The 22,501-nt window shown below is 38.1% G+C and overlaps 1 protein-coding gene across 8 annotated transcripts in view; it reads left to right on the top strand.

Annotated features, from left to right (window-relative positions):
* The window catches only part of MAGI2 (membrane associated guanylate kinase, WW and PDZ domain containing 2), a 1,098,541-nt gene that overhangs the window by 768,515 nt on the left and 307,525 nt on the right, over positions 1–22,501 (top strand). For 6 of the 8 annotated variants that reach the window (XM_084897035.1, XM_084897034.1, XM_084897037.1 and 3 more), the window contains exons 8-10: positions 3,157–3,278; positions 3,624–3,758; positions 5,160–5,342. In XM_084897035.1, coding sequence (XP_084753161.1) covers positions 3,157–3,278; positions 3,624–3,758; positions 5,160–5,342 — 440 coding nt within the window. The remainder of the gene's footprint in view (positions 1–3,156; positions 3,279–3,623; positions 3,759–5,159; positions 5,343–22,501) is intronic. The other 2 variants (XM_084897036.1, XM_084897041.1) reach the window with 1 other exon arrangement.

Raw genomic sequence — 22,501 nt, 5'->3', positions numbered from 1 at the left:
CTATTGATCTTCCACTCAGATTCAACTAATTTCACCCTGATTTTATTTACTCTTCATTATTGTTCTTTAAAAGTAATTCAAATCCTCTTAATGATGAGGCAGTGTGTAAGAAAATAAGTAAACTAAGCATAATGCAGTCTAGGAATGTTGCTGGCAGAGGTTAGGAAGGGAGCTATTGGACAGATGGAGAAAGCATAGAGATAATAAATACAATAACATCAGCAGTAATATATATATATAGATAGATAGATATAGATAGATAGATATAGATATAGATATAGATATAGATATAGATATAGATATAGATATAGATATAGATATAGATATAGATATAGATATAGATATAATATATATATAGAGAGAGAGATAGATAGATGATAGATAGATAGGTAGATAGATAGATAGATAGATAGATAGATAAACCTAAGTGACCATTTGACCAGTATCTGTGACATGCACTGACCACTAGGGGGCAGACACTCAAAGCACAGGCATGGAAACATGGACCAGACTGATGAATCTCAGAGGGAAGGGGGAGGGAATGGGGGGATAGATTAACCAAAGATATTATATGCATACTTGAGGCCCAGTGCATGGATTCTTGCACCAGTGGGGTCCCTCAGCCTGGTCTGCAGGGATCCAGCTGAAACTGGCAGTCCAACATCCCCCAAGAGGTCCCAGATTGCAAGAGGGCACAGGCCAGGCTGAGGAACCCCAACAGTGCACAAACCCATGCACCAGACCTCTAGTTATTAATAATAGTAATAAAGAATAAGTTACTTTTGAAGAATAAGTTATACCTTGAAGAGTAAAGAATAACTAAGTGTGAAGTCCTCCGTATGTATCTGTGCTTTGCAAACATTATTTTTCTTATATTCACAGCAAGTCCAAGAAGTAGATATTAATGTTCCCATTTTATGGATGAAGACATTGATGCTTAGAGAGTTTAGTATTTTGCCCAAGATGCCACCTCAAACCCAGACTGTCTTGCTTCAGGCATTGCACCATTGATACCCTAAATCTCACCTGACATGATAAGAGGCTTGGTAGGGTGTCACTGATAAGAGTAGCTCCAAGTATGTGATGCAGCCAAAAGGGAAGCTACAGAGATAAGTAAGGACAACTCAGGAATAATATTTCCTTAGGTAATAGAAAGATATTACCTAAGGAAATATCAAGGATTTTAGTAAAAAGATGTGGAGACAAGGGAAGAGAGGCTTCAAACTCTGGCACTGTCTGAGTTTATGGGGGTAAAGAAGCCTTGAAAGTTCATACTTCACTACACACCACAGATCATGGTGACTTTTTGGTGTACAAAAGCATTATGGTAGCATTTATTTCCAATGGAAAATAATTTTACATAAGACAGAACCACATTGTAGTATTGAACCACATTCCAGTGAGTTCTCATATCAAAGAACATTGTTATAAGAACCCCCATCCTATAGCCTATACCAGAGGCTATATTAGAGAAAAGTCCTAGTGCTGTTAAAGTCCCCACCCCAAAGCTTTCCTATGGATTTAGGATGATAACAGCTGCTGCTTGTTGTTGAGTATGTCTGCTTGAAACCTTGTGTCGATATTTGCTATTTCATTGAATCCTCACAAATACCCCACGAGGAAGGGAATATTATGCTCATATTATGGATAAAGACACTACAGTTCAGGTTTAATAACTTGCCCAAGGTCACACAGCTAAACAACCGGTAGCGCTGAATTTTGAATCCAGGACTAATTGACTGCAGGGCCTATGCAGTGGCAGCTACCCGACCCTGTCCCCCATGAGGAAGGAATTAGATATTGCAATTGTCTCATCATGTTCCTGACAATCGATTTTCTCTCTCACCAGGAATTATTTGACATGTTTTAATATAAAATTGTTTGTTGAGATCAAAAGGATTTTGATCCTTTTACCTTCTCTGCTTTCTGATGGGTTGTTCTAGAAAACATAAAATGAGGAGACTGTGTGTGTGCACCCATGTGTGTGTATATATGCACATTAAATATGCCTGCACTTGCTATTGTGAAATCATACACTGAAAAGAGAAGGTTTGTGATGGGAGATACATCTTAGAGATAGACATGGCCAAACCCCCATCTTTTCACTTACTGGACATACGATTTAGAGCAACTCATCTGGCCTCCAATGTATCAGTCTCATCACCTTAAAAATGGAATAATAAGAATACAAAACAATTGCCAATAAGCTTACCTAAGGAAATGTAGGTATAGTAGCTGGTACAGAGTTGAGTGCTCAGTAACTGCTCATCCCTCTTCTAACCTGTCTCTTCTTCATGTTTTTAATCCATAATTCTATTTCCGTGTACACAAAGAATCAAAATCAATGCATATGCCAGGTTTCTTGTGATGTGTTCATATCCTGAAAGAGCCATATGGCATTGCTGTTGGGCAGGGTCATTGGTTTCTATCTCTTCTGTGGAAGGGAACGCTAAATTTCACAGAATTCATTATAAATGTAGGGATACTAGAGGGCATGCTTTTATTATAATCCCTAAATCTAGCTGACCCACAGGTGCTTCCAGCCTCCCTGTCTCTGATATCTATGAATTTATCATCTCACTATGCAGAAAGGAAACACTCAACTTTTGATTGCTCTCAGCATCAACCATCCTGCAGGTACTCTACAACTTCCATAACAGCTCTCGGAGTGTTTCCCCCTAAGTCCCAGCCCTTCAACCCAGATCTTCTGACTCTAAAAAGTGTGGACTTTGGTTGCTATCGGAGTAAATTAATCAGCAAATTACCTTACCCTAGGGGCTTTGCAAAGCTTAGATGATACTCTTCTCTTCACCACTTGGTGTAAATTTCACTTGTTGACCATTTATTCAAATGCACCAAATTTATTCAGACTAACACCGTAGACCGGAAAGCAAGTGCACATTCTCGTTCTTCTGGTTGAATCACCCATAAGTTCAATGTAATAAGGAAGGACGGAGCCATTGAGACTTGGCTCCTGTCACAGAAATGCATGCTGTGCAGAGGCTGGCCCAGCAGAGGCTGACTTCATTCCTGGTGGGCACTTGCCTGTAATCACACTTGGTGTTTCTTAATCACCTGCTCTCCGCAGAGCTGTACACATGTTCTCTTAAATGACTTTGCCCCACCGTTATCCTCATTCGAACTTTTGTTTTTCAGCCACATAAACAGAAGAACGCAGTTTGAAAACCCTGTCCTGGAAGCAAAAAGGAAGCTCCAGCAGCATAACATGCCCCACCCGGAACGTGGAGCCAAGCCCCTGCAGGCCCCAGGTTTCCGAGGTTAGTACCTGTTTCCGTGCAGTGTTTCAGAGGGAAGCATTGTCCATCCAACTGCCTGCTCTGCCAACACACATGCCCGGGTTTGGACCATTCCAAATAATCTACCTGCTTTTTCCCAAACCCCTCTATTGGCTTTAGCTGGGTGTTTGTAAACTAATGTATTTAGCAACCACAGATTAGGTGAAAGCCTCGGGGAGTATGTTAACAGGAATTTACAGCAGGTGGCCAGGTGGCGATTCATGGGTTTGAGTATGGTAATTTAAATGGCAGAGATACTTAGAGAATCATTAAGTTTGTCCTTAACGCACCCAGCACCAGAATGAGGCTTGTTCTCCTTTGTGGCAGTAGACAACTCTTCATCGACCATACCTAGGCCCAAACCCGGCCGCCCCCACCCTGCCCCGGGGAGGTGGCGCAGCGTGAGTGACTTGTCCTATTATCCGCGCAACCACGCCTGGAGGCCCTGGCCCTGGCCCATCGGTAGGTCTGGGGCTGCTTGTGCACCTGACTGCACCCTAGAGCCACGCAGTGGGATGAGATGCTGCACAAACTTTTCGCGTCTTCGCGGGCTCTTCCTCATTACACCAGCAAAGGAGGCTTTTGTGCGTGGGAGGCCTAGGTTGCCTGCTGATGATATGCACACCACACACTGCAGCACACTTGCCATGAATGTAAAGGTCTCCAACTGTAAGCGTTACTTTTGTAAAGGAAACCTCAGGGACAAGATTACATATGTGTGTGTTTTTTTTTTAATTTTTAAAGAAGCTTTCTCTATGTTTAACAAAAGATATATGTGATATGTAAATAGGCCAAGTAAAATTCAAATATAACTCATTATTTTATAGTTTGTCCATTGCATATCACCAAAAATGTAACAATGGCAAAAAAAAAAAAATCATAGAAAATACATAACTGAGTTACCATGTATAGTTTTGCTGTTCCAAATGTCAAATCATATCAACCAAACTATAATAACTATATACATATATATAATATCTAATACTTGATTGTGATAACATTTAAAATATATTAATTCTGTTTCCTAGTGTGACTGATTTTTAAAACATTTCATTCATTGTTAGAAAAATACTTCAGATCATAGCTGCAAAAGCATATCTTATAACAAATTAATGGTCAAACCTATAAGAGTGGATTCAAGTTCTGTTCTGATTATTTAGGTGTATATGATTTGGATGTATCAGCGTATTGTTACAAAATGTGTTACCTTTACATTCATAATTATATCTAGAAATATTGGCTTGCCTTTTGCTCACCTTTTAGAGTATCCTAAAACACTACCGGGCCAGTAGCAATTGGTTTATCTGCTTATCTTTATAGCATCTCATTAGCATAAGTTAATTCAGTCCCACATCCAGGTACTTTTTCTAACTAATTTAGACATGTAACTTGGTGGCAGCATTCCATAGCATCTATTTTTTTAAAAAACAAAATAATCCATTTTGGTTTCAAGGTTTTGTGCAGGACCAGCCACTTAGAGTCTCCTACCTGGACCCTTTTAGAGCAAGAGGAACCTACCCAGAAACCTCTGGGCTCCTCTCTATCTGCCAGTGGCACACTGATTCAGCCCTTTGTAAGCACAAGAAGGGCTACTTTGGTGAATAAAAACATTGACTTCACACAAAAAAAAATATTTCTCTCCAAATCAAGCAGCTTTTCTACCTTTCCCTGGATGGTTGGACTGCTCTGTGTTTGGAAGAAGTACTAAGAGCTTTGCCCCTACAGCACCTCCCCGCTGCTTGCATTTACTGTGGGAGACCCCACATTGACCCCGGATGGCTGCTCAGTAGCTTGCTTGCTTTCCCCATGTGAGAACTTGCCTTAACACGCTCTTTCTTTTTTAACTTATATTGGCCAATGTAGAAAAACCACTCTTCACCCGGGATGCATCCCAGTTGAAGGGAACATTCCTCAGCACCACCCTAAAAAAGAGCAACATGGGTTTTGGATTTACCATCATTGGTGGAGATGAGCCCGATGAGTTTCTGCAGGTGAAAAGTGTGATTCCGGACGGGCCCGCAGCACAGGATGGAAAAATGGAAACGGGTAAGTTCCTAAGTGCTGTTTGAGAAAATAGTTTTGCATCATCTTTTTTCTATGGCAAAATATGAGGATCTTTTTTCTGTGTTCTTAATTTGAGAGTCAGAGGTCACTTAACTTGAGGAAAACCACAAGTTGTTTTTCCTAATATTAAGAGGATCACATTGAAGAATTTTGGAAGCAGCTTGAAATGTCATTTTTGCCTCATTTTTCTGACTGCCCCTTCTCTCTGCTGGATTCAGTGGACTCTTGAGATTGACACTTTTCTAATTTAATTCTAGATTTCCTTCTTAGGGATGTGATTAACATTTCATACTTTTCTAGCTTATATTCAGTCATTGATATTTTTAATATGTATTAATCTTGTAATATTCTCATGCTGAATTGCCGATGTTATATATTTAAATATTCATGCTTACCTCATAGAAAAAAATTTTAAGTGGTATTCATCTTTATATGTCCCCATATGCTTCAATATATAGAATTCATCTCTAGTCCTTATGAATTAATGTTTATATGCAGTTACTTGGATGTCTATCAAATTATAATCAAAATTAATTTAGCATGGAAAGGCAGAGGCAAATTGCTAAGGCTAAAAATTATAAAATATGAAAGGTGCACAGAGGTCAAGAAAAAAGTAATGAACTAAGTCTGATTTTGCAGTCTAATTTTAAATTCTTCTATCTGGCCCATGACCTTGGATTAGTCCCATAGTTTGTAAGTACTTACGCAGGAGAAAAAAAAAAGAAGAAATAAAATTTTATCTTGTGTATTTAAAAATGCTGATTTGAAAATTGTGTAGTATTGTTTTTGAAATGGCTTAGAGTATTATAAAGTATAGTAACTATACGCCAAAGAACTATATCACCATTTCACATTTTTCACAAGATTGATTTTATTTATTATATAAACTTGTGAAAGTCAATGGGTTCTAGTAGCTACACAAAATAGAGAATTTCTTTTGAGGAAAAGTTATGTCTTTTGTATGGTTTATAGATTTATAAATTCTGATTTCATAGATTTTAAAGTGCTTTGTGTATGAAGGAACAACATAAAATTGAGATATTCATCTGGAATTTTTATTTTCAAAAATGATCAGTGCTTCATTGCCAATTCCTAAGTGGTTTCAGGGTTACCTAATAGGTATATTTGTCACTCCCACTCACTAGTAAGTTATAATACATTTAATAGAGGCTTTATCTCCTTAAAAGTTGAGTGAAGTTTCAAAACTAACTAGTGTTTTCAAGCAGTACTGTTGTAAAAAATTGTGTGCATAATTTTTGCAAGAGTAAGCTAGAGAGTGTCCCACTCTACTGATTCATCTGGTGATATTTCACTAGACATCCATACCTTTATGTTGCAAAAAAATCACAAACAGCAAATGACTCAACTAAAAATCATTCTCATGCCCACAATTAGAAAAAGAGGAAACTATAGGAATAATGTCATCTTAGCAGAGGGGAAAAGATCTCCAAAGCTTTTGAACTTCAGTGAAATATTTAACAAACCTCTTCCTTTTCATGATAAAGATACAGTGATTTTTTTTTTCCCTCTGACCCAACCCTCAGCTCTATGTTTTAAAACTAGAAAAGACCTCTTTCACTGTAAATTTAAGAGACAAAATAAAATGAAGATATTTGCACAGCTAAGCTTCTCCCCTTCCTACATGTTTTCCTGGTTTGCTACACCCACACTGTCTAAGCTAGTCTTACTCAACAACCAAGTCAAAGTTTTGAAGTTTGTAGGTTTTTTTCCCCCAACATAATCACAAATCAGGCTCTAATAGAGAAAGAAAAATCTAAGATTTAATTCTATTTACAGTCTCATATTTTTTCCTCTGTGTATTAATTCAACATGCTAAGCTCTTCCCTTTCATAGTCTTTGTAGTACACCAGGACTACAAAGATGGATATGACAAGGTCCTGGTTCTGTAGAAGTTTATATCTAGGTGGGGCCTTGAATATATAAACAACTAATTATAACATAATAATAGGATAAATCTGTAAAAACCATGCTGTTGGCACAAAGTCAGAAGGGGGTGGGGGGAGCAAGCAACAGACATTTTTAAAAGGAAAATTATGTTCCTAGCTATATAATTTTATTGGTCTTTTGTAAGGATGAGAATTTCTTTCATCAGAAAGGAGTTTAATAAAGATTGAAATTTACTGTTTATTGTTTATTCAAAAATGTTTATTTTACATTTTGAGAGAATTTAAAATAAAATGTGGACACATTTCTGTGGCATTCCACATATTATAATAGAGGCAATGGCTCCTCAGTTTAGTCGAGCTAATATTTAGTGACTAGCCATCTGTGCCAGGCATTCCATTAATTACCAAGGATGCAAAAATAAAGAGGCAAATGTTTCTGTCCTCAAGAAGCTTGAATTATGAGTGGCATGTTAATGAATATTTATATCAATGCAATAATAGAAATATGTGCAAAGTCCAGAAACAGTGTAAAGAAAAGGATGATGGATTCAGTTGGGAAGTGCTTAGGGAGGGACTCACAGAAATGATGCCTGACAGACTCTGGGATGATGAATAGACAGTTGTAGGGTAGACAGTGAGGAGAGCTATCTGAAGAGAAAACAGCATATGCAAAGGCACAGCTGGAAGGATGGGTAGAAAAAGATTTATATGCCATCGCAGTGCACACTGCTATTTTACCTTCAGTGAATGTTCATAGGAAGTATCTAATAAAACAATAACTATAACTTGTAAACATGAACTATTTAGACAAACATCAAAGAACAGTATAGAATCCAATTTAAAAACATAGATATTATAAATGTATACATACTTATGTATAAAACCTTTCTCATAAATTTTCAATCAATTAAACATAGAGGTATACCCTCCGATTTTTTTCTTTACTTGTTATCCTGACAGTGCCAGGCAGATAGCAGGTACTCATCAGTACTGGATGGATGGATGGACGCTTTTCAAAATTAAGTGAAATTTTAATTGGCTGAATCCCACTGTATAGCCTAGTCAAAGTAATCCAACCAATATGTTACCATTGAAGCAAAAAGAAGCCAGCTTTCCAGTTTCTAGATGAAATTAAAAAGACAAATGCATGTTAGGAACATAAATGTCCTTTTTGTAACTATTTCATCTGTAAATGAACTTCAAAATTAACAAAATTAATAGTCACTACATATAAACAATAAATCATTGGTATTAACCAATGTCACCCTGATACATTTAATTAATAAAGTTACAGTATTTTAAAAAATGAGGAGTCTCATTTGACATTGAAATAGCATGAAAATATTTTAATCAACTGTTCTAGCTCTAGATGACCTCTAATTTAGGCAAAGAGATGTCAATAGTTTGTGTGAGCCGGGACCGGTTTGGCTCAGTGGATAGAGCGTCGGCCTGCGGACTGAAAGGTCCCAGGTTCGATTCCGGGCAAGAGCATGTACCTTGGTTGCGGGCACATCCCCAGTAGGGGGTGTGCAAGAGGCAGCCAATCGATGATTCTCTCTCATCGATGTTTCTAACTCTCTATCCCTCTCTCTTCCTCTCTGTGAAAAATCAATAAAATATATTTAAAAAAAAAAAAAAATAGTTTGTGTGAGCTGAAACCGGTTTGGCTCAATGGTTTGGCTCAATGGATAGAGCGTTGGCCTGCGGACTGAAGAGTCCCAGGTTCAATTCTGGTCAAGGGCATGTACCTTGGTTGTGAGCACATTCCCAGTAGGGGGTGTGCAAGAGGTAGCTGATCGATGTTTCTCTCTCATTGATGTTTCTAACTCTCTATCCCTCTCTCTTCCTCTCTGTAAAAAATCAATAAAATACCGTATTTTCTGGCATATAAGACGACACCCCCTAATTTTACATTTAAAACATAGGTTTAGGCCTATATTCGCTGTATAAGACCACCCCCCACTTCCGAGGCAACACCAGTTCTTTTTTTAATAGACCGCCTCTCTGACTCTGCCCAATCTGAGCAGGCTTTTTACTAGAACACAGTGTTGTCTTATACGCCAGAAAATACGGTGTATATTTTTTAAAAATAGTTTGTGTGGACATTAATAAAAATCTACTCTACAAAAAAGTTGACCTGGTATCGTGCTGAATAGAAACCAGGGTGAAGTGGGAATTCTTTCTTTCTCAGTCAGCACTGAGTTTTGGGAAGGGGTAGAGAACAGAGAAAATGAGGATACTGTGCTCCTCCCTGCTTTTGAAAAACTAACTGAGCCAATCCCTAGTCGTCATGTCATATTCCAGAAGAAGCTTTCCTAAAAGTTACCATAGTGTCCCAGAAGCCAGCCTACTTCTGATTATTATGTGTTCTGCAAGCATTTATGGGCACCAGAGATTCTGAGAGCATTCTTGCAGCTATTTTAAAAATCAGGATTGAAAGAGTTGCTCCAACATGCTTCCGGTACAAGGCTTCCCTCGTTACATATGGTTTCACATTTTTCCCCAGGCTAATTTTTGAATCAGGGCTTTTGATTTTCAACAAATATAAGAGGGAAGAAAAGCTGACCTATCCATAAAGTTCTCCTGTAGAATGATGAGGTCACTTGCAACCTATTTATTTTTATGTGTCTTCTTCTAATGTGGATCCGTTTTATTAGTGAAGTGGCAGGAAGCTGTCTGGGAGATCAACATCCTGACCTCCTACAGCTCCTGGCATTTCTCCATTTGGCAGATCGATGTTACTGCTCTTTCACCAGTTGCTACCTCTTTATTTGTGTTTCTACAAGCAGAGGCACAAGAATGAATTTGTCAGAATCTCTGGGGGAGATTTTTTTTTAAATACATATTCCTGTGTCCCCACATCTACTGATTCCAAATTTCTGGAACTGGTTTTTGGGCATGTGCACTTATATACTTTTTAAAATTGTCAACTCAATACGTGCACAAAGACATAAAATATTTATAATCCATACAATATTTCCTGCCCTGCCTTCTTTACCTTTCAGGCTCAGATCCCAGAGGCACTGATCAGTTTGTACTTTTTTACGTGTTTTTCCCCTCAATAACCATTTTCACACCTCTAATTAATGTGTTTATACACTTGTCTTGACTTAACAGTTTTAGACTTGGTAAATTTATAGTACTTCCTTTAGAAATAGATGAAGCTTTACCTCTCTTATCTCCCATCTGCCCTACAGACATTCTCCCAATAGACTTTTACCACTCATTTTAATATTTATATAGTCTTTGCATTACTACCACTTTGTAAGTTTGTTCTCTGACCCCAGTAATGTACCATTAATACACTTTTTCTCTGAAACACATTTCTGAAGTTTCTCTTTTTCTTTCTTTTTTTGCAATATCTTTTAAAAAGATAATGATTTTTTTTCCTCAAAGAACCATCATTTTAGGTCCTCCAGACTAGAGGGCCTCTCTTTTTTTTTCTCCTTCTGGTCATTTTTTTCTCCTCTTACTTCTGTCCGGGCCTATTGTACAACCTGCATGTGGAATTGTCCATTGTGTCTCTCCCAAACAGAGTCCACCGTTATTCATCTCCACATCCTCTTTCTTCCGGGATGCTCATTTCACTAGAGCACAGTCCTCATCTGTCTTATGATCCTCAGTGGTCCACACTTAAAGTGAAACACGGCAAAGTTGCATTGTGGCAGAGTTTGAGGACTGCTCAGAATTTACCAGGGGTTACCGGTAGGAACAGAATATGAAAGTCTGTTAAGTGGGGCCATTTTTCAGAGACACCCTCAGCCTCTGATTAGGGTAGGTGGTGGGAGTCCTGTAGGTATAGCAAGGCAAATTTCTATGTACTTGTATCTGCTGTTTCCTAACCCTAAGACTTTGTAGGGTTCTGCAGAGCAACCGATAGTCCTTTTTGTCCATGTTTCCCTCCCTGTACCCAGAACAGGCTCAGATAGTAACTCCTTTAGGTCCTGTGAGCCCAGAAGTCTGTCACCACTATTTAACTCTGTCATGAAAGCAGCCACAGACAGTACAGTATATACCGGTAAGTAAGTGGGTATGTCTTCGTTCCATTGAAAATAAGTTTACAAATACAGACAGCTGCAGGTGTGCTCCATGGGCCATAGTTTGCCAACCCCAGCTCTAGAATATGCCTTCCAATGCCATGATACATAAGTTGTCATGCTCCAATTGGCATTTCATATTCTGAAGTCCTTGCCTTCTATCAGCCTCTCTCTGTCAGATAATGCCATCTCTCAGGTTCTCTTCATTGCTGTGGGTTTATTCATTTTACAGTCGTTGTTAAAGCCATGTGTGTTTAGAATTCTTTAGCTAGAAATCTTAGAATCTGCCCTATTAGGCCCACTGACCTGAGAACCACAGCGAGTAGTGGTGGCAAGAAGACATTCCTCCAACCTACTATACAGCCTAGCAAACATTCTCCGCCCTGTCTGACCCTCTGTCAGTCAACCCTTTGCTCAGAATTGCTTTGAAGAACTGCTTATGAATATTTATGGGACTGACCATTGGGGTGGAGACTGTGGACATCTACCAAATAGAACAAACTAATTAATCTTCATGTCCACCGTTCATATGAGTCTAGCACATGGAGCTATGGAGATTTCTCTTTCTTCGGACATTTTAACATTGTTTGGGGGTATTCTATCCCATAGCTGCATTATCTGAAATCATAGTTGCCCTTTTGCTCTCTAGGATGCAGCAATTATTAACTTGAGTCCATAAATGCTATGTGGGCAGATGGCTGCTATGCTATCAATGTGACTGGCATTGCCCCTCTCCCGGCTGGCTCTTCAGTACTGATTCTCTAGTCAATGGCCACCTCATGGTTTTCTACCTCCCCACCCCAATATTTTTTATCTTTCCCAACCAGTATTATCTCCTTAACAGTTTAATAAAATTCCATGATTGTTAATTAAACATCTCCTAAGAAAGAACTACATATATGTGTAAGAAAGCCTAAGAAATAATTAAATATGTTCCTTGTATCTTATTTCCCATCACCTCATAACCAACTTATATTCAGAGCAGGCTTCCTTTAAATTTTGAGCACATAAGCACACACTGCCTCTCCCCATGACTGCTCCCTTACTGACTGGCTGCCTTATGAAAATGTCTTAGTGAATCATCCAGTTCATCTCTCCCCACCTCCATAGCCAAGTGTTCACATTTAGGTGGTACAAACCACTAGATGGTTCTGTCAATTGCCAGAAGCAAATGAACTAATCAGAGAAATGGAATTTTTCTATTACTTGAAACATCCGTTTAGTTTTCTATTTTTGCATAGCAAACCACACCAAAGCTCAGTGATTGATATCTCTTTGGATATGTCCTGTGTTTGCTCCTGACTCTACACATTCTTGCTAGGGATCAGCTGAGTGGGTGGGTCTCACCACTAGGCTCATTTTGGGGCTCTCATGCAGCTGCATCATCTAGTCACCTCTTAGGGCTGAGGTGTGCAAGGTGGCTTCACTCACACTGATGCCTCAGCTGGGATGGATGGGACTCCTGAGGGCTGACAGGGCCTTTCTCTCTCCACATAGTCTCAACAACAGGGTGGCTGCACTGCTTTCATGGTCACTTGGGCTCCAAGAAAGCAAAAGTGAAAGGTGTCAAGCATCTTAAGGTCCAGCCTGGAACCAGCATGACATTACTTTCACCCCTTTTATTGATCACAGCAGGTCACAGGTCAGTCCAGATTCAAAGGGAGGGAAACTAGGCCCCATGTTTTTGTTTCTGAATTCCTTGAGTTTGTTCAAACTTCCCTGAGAAAATGATTCTTTATTTTCATGGGCAGTCTACCTTCTCACAATATTTTGGAACAGAAATGTGATAATTTTTTGCCTTCTAGTTCTCTTACTATGCTGTCAATAAATAATAGTGAATTATATACCACATCTAGATATGATGAACAGTAAAATCATGAGGTCTCTAGCTCTATCTTTCTAATAAAAATAAAGGAGATGATTGAAACAATTCAGTTTGTAAGACCTCACAAAATATGCAGGTCCATGTTAGAGAATTTTCTAAATAACCCCTTGATTTTTAACATCATTTTGGCTTTTTGAGATATTTATGAACTTTGGATGCTACAAGAAAACATCTTGTGCTCTATAAAAGCCAGAAAATAGACCTGAATTTCTAGCCAGCTGGCCAATACTAATATCTCCAGTAAAGATGAGATAAACTGTGCTTGTTTAGCTTGTCGATATATTTATTCTTGATTTTTTTCCTAAGCACACCTAAGTAGCAAAGCCTCACTTCATTTTGTTCAAATGCTTAATGTCTCCTCTGCTGGTGATGTGTCTTTCAGATCAATAACAGACATCTCACAGCGAGAGCGCGTGCCTCGCTGAACACTTTCATGATGATAGGTGATATGGGTGCCATGGTTGACAAAACACAATTTCAGCTGCAAAACAAACTGCTAGAAAGGATTAAAACATCTGTTGTACCAAGTCTTAAAATCATGTTATGCTTCATCAATAACTCATTTACTGTTTTAAGGGGCCTTTGTCACCCAAATAAGTTCTACTGCAGTACCTCTTTCCTGCACATGTCTCGCTTTTCTCTTTTAGTAAATGCCTTGTGCCCAGGGCTCTGTATGCCCTCTTCATTTAAAATCAGAGTCTAGCGACATGCTCACAGGAGAAGGAATATCTACTATACAACTCCAATCCTAGTTCTCATCTTGGCCCCAATATTAAGGAGTTGATTTCCACTGTAGCACAGATAGAGTGAAGTTTGTTGCTTTATTCTTTTTTTCTAGTTTTACTATTGATATATTTTTGGATATGTCACACAGTAATTGAGTTACAATGTTCACAATCACTGTACCTATTAATGTCATGGAAGTCAGTGCGCTTAAATGTACTTTTATCACTATTATTTTTAAGTTATTCTGCACAAAAGCTTTATATTAATTTACAGTACAGGTTCACTGGCCCTCCTAAGAGCTAAATGAGAAAGCGGGTGGGACCTTCTTTCAGGGTAAGAGCAGAACTCAGAATGGTGCTAGACATTATTACACTAGGGACGTCATTAGGGGTCCCTTACTAAGTTTGAAGTTGGCATTTTTAAAATCTGAAAGCTTGTTATTTAATGGAGATGGATAGGGAATTATGGGGTTAAAGTTATCTCTTTATACCTATTCAGTGAAGGAGGTGGTTGAGATTAAGTTAGATTTATTTCAAATAAAGATATTATCTAAACACATTTAAAAAGTTCTTATCAGTTTAACTAGGTCTGGGGCCCAGGTCACCAACTCTTTTGCTTATAAATAAACAAAAGCGTCCAAATAGTTACAAATATTTACCAGATTCTGGTGTCTGGGTTGTCATATGTGTTCTTGTAGATTATGTCAGATTTATTCAGTTCCTACTACTAGTACTCTCTTTTCATTAAATAATGAAATAGAGCCTTTGGTTTACCTGGAAATAATCTGCTTTAGGTGTTTATTTTAGAAGGTGTTTATTTTTATCTGTTCCGCCCCCCCCAGCTAAATTATAAACTCTAGCTATTTTTTTTTCATGCCACCCCCACCCCACACCTGACTATAAACTCTGAGATTAGGGACACTTGATCATTACCACATATATGGCAAGTATTCAACTAGTTGACTGAACAGTTGAATGAATCTTTCTGTGCAGCACTGATTTGCTTACATGGATTACTCTCAAGGCATAAGATTTGTTGTAATAATCTTTAATCCCTCTATGATTATTTATGTTCTTTTTGGAGAATTATGTAAGCTTTACTTTGTCTAGTTTAACCAAACATCTAATCAGATGATTTATTACATATAAAGTATTTAGAATAGGACATGACACATGGAATCACTCAAAATTGGTAGCCATAATTAGTATTTATAAGACTATCTTTCAATAAATTAAAGGAAACTTTGGTATTCTGGGAGTGATAGATACATGAAAAAGAATGTATGAACAGATTAGGATGTTTTCCCATTGGACCATGGAATGAAATGATTCTGCATTGAATACTTGATGATGAAAAAATATAGTTTTTTTATTTAAAGGAGATAATCAGAAATTTTTCAGAATTGTGGTGCCGTGTTGATAACTCTTATTCTGTTGGTAGACCAGTAGCTAAAATAGGGAATTTTATGTCTAAAAATTGGGTTTGGTGCTATATAGTCTTACCTTAGGATCCTAATTCCTGTTTTCTAATCACATTTTAGAGAAGTCAGTAATCTTCATGTGTTTAATGATGGTTTCTCTCTCGTGGTTTTTTTTTATTATTATTATTATAACTCCAAAAAAAGCTCTTAATCCCAAAGCATAACAAACAAAAAGGAAATCTAAGGAGGATAAGATAGTTGGAAAGTGTATGAGTCAAGGTAAATGTTTCTGTTAAGATAAATTATAATACTGCCTGAATTAAATATCTATATAGAGTGTTGGTGCATAATCCTACAGATTATCACGTGGCCTTGAAAGTGCTCAGTGACTAGTTTAACTATATATACATGCACATACATGTCATCATATATACAATGCAAGTCAGAAAAAGAGGCAAGAAACTTGCATTTGTTTCATCAGCTAAGTCTTAGGTCTCAGTTCATAATTATAAGCCCCTTATCATTCTAAATGAGAAGACTTCTCTGAAGTCAATGGGAGACAAATTACCATGCAGACCTTTGTAAGTGTAATTCTGCTGGTTTTTGCAAGCTGCCATGAAGTTAGAGATGGAGCGCGCTTGAGTCTGCAAATATCAAAAGTGCTGCAGATGCAGAAACGTTATTCATGTATCTGTTGTAATTAATGTGCCTCTCACATGCTCCAGCTGAAGATTTGCATGAACTGACAAGAACACACATGGTAAATCTGTGTCATCATCTAGTTTACCACTTTGTTCAAGAAAATCCAGCACCGTAAGGTGAACTGTGCATTTCTTAATGGTGAGAACTAGTGTCAGAAAGAAAAACGTTCCACATGTATGAGATATGGACAAAAGAAGTGAGAACTTTATTTTGCAAAGTCAAGATTAATAACAGAGACCTGTCTTTCTCCATATCACCACCTTTGTATTCCTTCTCTGTTTTAAAGTGTTGGGTCCTAAAATTTTCACTCCTCTCGCTTCTTTGTTGTTTTTCTTCCCTGTTTTCTCACCCGACTAAAATAAAAGAATACTGGATTTATTTTCTCCCATTTTCTCATGAAAGAATGAAAAGTTTTTGCATGGAAAACCCAACTTAATTGCCACAATTCTAAATTTAAGATGAAGTACTTCACATACTTTAAGCATAGTGGTAAACAAACTATTTAAAAGAACTGTTTTTTGGTTTGTTTGTTTGTTTGTTTGTTTGTTTTGTTTTGTTTTCTTCAGAGTAATTTCTGATGAACTTGTATAAGATTGTGGCTTTGATTGGAACATCAAAGCTTCAAAGAGTTAGAATAATGAGGTGAAAGTGTGTGTGTGTGTGTGTGTGTGTGTGTGTGTGTGTGTGTTGGGATTAGATGCAGCAAGGGCTAGAGTTACAAGAATCTGTCCTATGTGCCATAGACATTTCTGGAAAACAAGGTGCCAGGATGTTCTGGTCCTGACATTCACCTCTAGGCCATATCAGTGTGACAGGTGTAATATCAGAATGTACACAGTAGAACTTCAAGTACAAACTAAAAGATGTGGAATTGTTTTCAGTGTTTTTAGCAAGGCCGAGTCCTTGAGAATTTTTTTAAAACAAAATGCAAAGGTCATTTTTCCTTTGGAAAAAAATAACTACTGCCATTTCCTAAAGAAAATGTGACATTTTTCTATGAAAAGGAAACATTTTGCCCAGAGGCTAGCACAAGCAGTTTCTGGGATTGCCTGACAATGAGTTTACATCAGACCAGAGCAGGATACTGGGCCTCTGGTGGAAATGACATTTCCTCCCCATTCAGAGTTGCAAATTCTGAAAAATACAAAACTGCTTTTTCCATAGTAATTCTCCAGTTCTCTCATTGGAGTGTGGCATTATTAATTGCTGTTATGAACACACACCTGCTGAGGCAAGCAGAGATTATACAAAGATGTCAGGCTGGACTGGATCATGGGACAGAAGTCCCGGGCTTTCTATTGCATACTATGGCAGACTGATCATGTCCTGTTTCCCAATCCACCTAGCAGCTCATTGCACAGCATCAATAGTCCCACCTATTAGTAATCATTGAAAATAGATATATCCATTTGCTCATTCATCTATTCAACAAATTTCATAATGGCATGTTGAGTGGTACTTTTCTTTTTTTCTTTCTTTCTTTTACTGAAAAGATATATACATATATATATATATATATATATATATATATATAATTAATTTTTTACAGAGAGGAAGGGAGAGGGATAGAGAGCTAGAAACATCAATGAGAGAGAAACATCGACCAGTTGCCTCCTGCACACCCCCTACTGGGGATGTGCCCGCAACCAAGGTACATGCCCTTGACCAGAACCGAACCTGGGACCTTCCAGTCCGCAAGCCGATGCTTTATTCACTGAGCAAAACTAGTTTCGGCTACTGAAAAGATATTTATTATCAACAATAATGTCAGAAGACAATTGAATAATATCTTCAACTGTTTTTTTTCTTTTTTCTTTTTAATGTCTTTATTGATTTTCATAGCATGGCTCTAGCGCCCGTAAACTCCCTCAGGGCTACTGTGGAATTATCAACTCTTCTCCTCTCAGCCTCGTCTATATACACAGAAGCTGGAGAAGAGAAAATAAAACCTGTTTCTTCTGTGGGATACAGTACTTGTATGGAGAGGTGATCCAGTCTTCCCCATGAGGAAGGGAAAGTGGCTTCTCAATCAAAGTGAGGGAGAAGGCTCTATGGGAATCCGTCTCTGAAATTGGAGCTGCTTAAAAGCAGGAGAGATTGTGCTTTGGTTTTCAAATTGAATATCTGCTTAGACAGTGGACTTGCTTCCTTTGAAAATCAGAATAGGAAAGAAGTGAATTGGAAAAAGATGGAGAGAGAGAGAGAGAGAGAGAGAGAGAGAGAGAGAGAGAGAGAGAGGACATAGCAACAAGACCACGACAGCCCAGTACTGGGCACAGCAAGGCTACCTGAGCTCATGGTTGAAGTGATCATGGGAAGAGCTTGACTTGAGCTAGATATCTTTCAAACACCACTCAAGAGAGCTGTGTGCTGGGCAAGTATAACCCAGGATCAAGAGACTGAGCAGTGCTCCAATGTGGCAGGAGCCGACAGAGATGAAAGAGGTCAAGCTTAAGTAACTGACACAAGGATGGATGCACAAGAGAGCCAGCCTGCCACTGCAGTGGCCACTTATCATTCACTACGCATGCAGCCACAACCAACATGAAAAACAACCAAATGAAAAAGCCAGTTAAATAAAAAAGTCTCCCCCTTCTGCATCACACACTGGAAGAACTAGATCTTGAAAAGTAAAGGAGGAAAGAGCCAGTGACTCAGAAGCAGACCATGCCTTCTTTACCTCTAAGCAGCCAACGTCCTTGTATAAGTCCTGCAGAGCCTAGGAAGAAAAGATATTTAAATCAAATTTGAAGTTGAGGCTTCACAAGGTGGACATACTGTAGCCAACAGGGATTTAAGAGCTAAGAATTATCCCAAGCTATCAATAAAGAATGGGACAAGGAGATGAAAATAGTAACTGTGGGGGAGAAAACTACTCCCTATTTTATCTCCTACCCCCCAGACGAGATGCTCAGTAAACAGACTGTGTGTATATTGAGCAGCCACCATGTATCAGCCATCCTTTCAGGTCCTGGGGCCCCATGGACAAATAATAGAGTCTCTACCATAAAGGAACTTAGGGTCTGCAAAGCAACAGAGGTATGGGAACAATTTCAAGTGGCACCTGGAGATAAATAGCAACAGGGTGTGTACAGATTGCTGAGGGAGGACAGAGAAATGTGTCTCTCACAGGAGGAGGAGTGGGGAGAAGCCAGGGACAGTTTCACAGAGGAAGTGTGATTCAGAGACCGGAAGGGAAAAGATGAATTTATTAAACATTACAGGTCTGGGAATATTGTGTGCAAAAGGGCAGATACCCATTCACTCAGCCGACATACGTAGGAGCTTTTACTCAGAGCCAGGAGCTATTCCCGGCAGGATCTTGGCTTATAAGATGAAAACAACATGGTCCTTGCAAGGATCCACATTGGGGGAACATGGCCAGCCATGGGCTGTTTTTATCCTTAAAACCGAGGAGGCAACAGAGAAGGAAGATGGAAACCAAAGTTGAAGTGAAGACTCTCAGAAGCTTAAAGTGGAAGGGAACTATCATACATGCTCAGGGGGCATGCAGATGATGGTTATAAGCAGAGAAGAACCTGCTCAAACATGTGTTTTAGAAAGATAGCTCTGGAGTCAGTATGAAATACACGCTGTAGAGAAACAGACAGGAGTCAAAAGAGAAGTTAAGAAATGTGCAAGGTCTCTTCCATTTTACTCTCCAATCCCACCTCCTCTGGTTCCCTTATGGACTCTACCATTGAGCTCCCTTGCCCTAGAGCAGTGGTCGGCAAACTAATTAGTCAACTGAGCCAACTATCAATAGTACAATCAATGAAATTTCTTTTGAGAGCCAAATTTTTAAAACTGTCTCAAAAGTTCATGGATTGTTAGAATTAACATCATTAAAATGTCTATACTACTCAAAGCAATCCATAGATCCAATGCAATCCCCATTAAAATATCAACAACATATTTAACAGACCTAGAACAAAAATATCCCAAAATTTTATATGGAACCAAAAAAGACCCAAAATAGCCACAGCAATCTCAAGAAAGAAGAACAAAGTTGGAGGGATCACAATTCCAGATATCAAGTTGTACTACAAAACCACTGTAATCAAAACAGCCTGGTACTGGTATAAGAACAGGCATATAGATCAATGGAACAGAAATCGAGTCAAGACATTACACTCAATTAATATTTGACAAAGGAGGCAAGAGCATACAATGGAGTCAAGATAGTCTTTTCAATAAATGGTGTTGGGAAAATTGGACAGATACATGCAAAAAAAAAAACAAAAAAAAAAACTAGATCATCAACTTACAGCATACACAAGAATAAACTCAAAATGGATAAAAGACTTAAATGGAAGTCATGAAACCAAGAAGTCCTAGAAGAAACCATAAACAGCAAAATCTCAGACATTTCTCGTACTAATATGTTTACCGATACATCTCCTAGGGCAAAGGAAACTAAGGAGAAAAATAAACAAATGGGACTACATCAAAATAAAAAGCTTCTTCACAGCAAAAGAAGCCATCAACAAAATGAAAAGGGAGCCCACTGCATGTGAGATAAGTACTTTTCAGTCTCAAGTACAGGACAGATGAAGGGATGTAGTGTTGTTTCAGAAGTGATCCCAAGAGGGATGGTGTTTTTGTAAAACAACATAGGAGGTAGAAATATCTTTGACATTTTTATGCCAATTCACACATATTTTATGTCTTTGTTTTTTAAAGGAAAAGTATCTGCTCACATAATTCAGATGCTGAATTGAGGAATGAGGTCCTTAGAGAAAAAGTAATTACAGGAAGAGGTTTACAGTTTAACACTGAGAATTTGCATTATACTCTGGTTACGTCTAAGACCCAAGTGTATATTTGATCCTCTCTCAGTAAACCTTTAGGGTCATAGTACTGTATAGTACTATATACTGTACATAAATAAGACAGAGACTATTCAAATATTTTGAAAACTGCAAAACGTGCTTCAGTGGTAAGCTAGTTTATGGTGGTTTTGTGTTCTTAAACATCATAATATGCCACTTTCTCCATTGTAACTTACTAAGTTATGTGCATTCTTATCTTTTCCCTTCTGGGTGTTGTCAATCTGTCTAATTGGATTATAGGTTTATTAGGTGGAGGCCAATGGCTAATTCTGCATTTAGTACAGAGATGGTACACTGTTGGTATTTAATCACCCATAGTTTCCTGTTCTGTATCAGCAGGGGATAGCAGCACATCTTCTGAAAGCTTGCCAGAGTGAAGATTCCCCTGCAGAGGGTGAGGAGAAGGCAAAAAGGATAGGTGGATTTTTATTTAACATTCAAAGAGTTCTTTTTACCAGGGCATAATAGCTCAGTCACCAACCTATAGAATGGAAAAACAGCCTGAATAAATGTAAGAGAAAAAAATCAATATGCAGTAGTTGTTGTATGCAGCACTGTTCAATTCCAAAAGAGCTGACAGGTTTTAGAAAGGAAAAAAACAAAAAACAAAGAAAAGATGTGTTATGCCATTTGGGAAAAAAGTAAAGCAAATAATTCATATGTGGAACTTTCATGACATTTCTCAAAACTGCTTAAGAAAAGCTAACTCAGTATTCTTTGGAGACTCATGGGTGAAGCAAGTGTTGGGGAAAATATTAACTTACCTACTTTGTAAGTAAAGAGAAAAAAAACGCTCAACAAAACTCCAGGATTCAGATTAGCAGTTATGGGGCCAGAATCCCTGATTGCTTTTCTGCTGTTTATACAGTTTGTTAAATCTGTAGGGATTTTGCAGTTATCTACTCACTCTGGGGTTAGAATGTAAATTTTGCTCAAATACTTAATAAAAAGAGTTTCACATTTCTTCTTTTAGTTGAATTCCTCTTGGCTTGCAACCAAGTTTTCCATAGCTTTTTCTGGATTTTTATGTAGCTTAATTACAGTATCTGCTGAAGCAAAGACAGAGAAAACAAAATTATCCATTTCCTATTGATAGGTGGATTCTGTAAGAGCTTATTGATAGGTTAATGGTAGAAAATTCTATTAGCTACTCTGTTTTATGATATATGCGCAAAAGGTTACAAAGTGCTTTTTCTTACCAGCTAAATAAAGCTTCCTTTCTGAAAATATCATTAACACCACTTGGAGTTCAAGTAGAAATCATCTTAAGGATCTCAGCATGTTAAAAGAGCTTCTATAATCCCCTCAATGTGAAATGGCAGAAACTCTCTGCACCTGCATTAACACTGAAGTGCAATGTAAATGATGAATTCTTATTTTTATGTTCCCATTTTCATCATTTTACTTATAGCTCACAATGCACCTTAAAAAAATCTAAGGGAACCAAGACACCTTTGTATCCTAAAGCTCTTTCTTCCACATTAACAGCTTTGAAGGACAAAGGAACACATTGTAAGAGATCTATCTGTTAGTAATATGAATAAGCAATGTCATTTACACTTGCTCATTTCTGATTATCTATTTTTAAAAATAGTAACATATTCTAGAGAATGTCTGCTTACTATATCAATT

The sequence above is a fragment of the Pipistrellus hanaki genome (genome assembly GCF_964339955.1).
Source record: "Pipistrellus hanaki genome assembly, chromosome: 10".
In the NCBI taxonomy this organism is placed as follows: Eukaryota; Metazoa; Chordata; class Mammalia; order Chiroptera; family Vespertilionidae; genus Pipistrellus; species Pipistrellus hanaki.
Note: the sequence above shows the minus strand (reverse complement) of the source record. Positions and strands in the feature narration are given on the sequence as shown.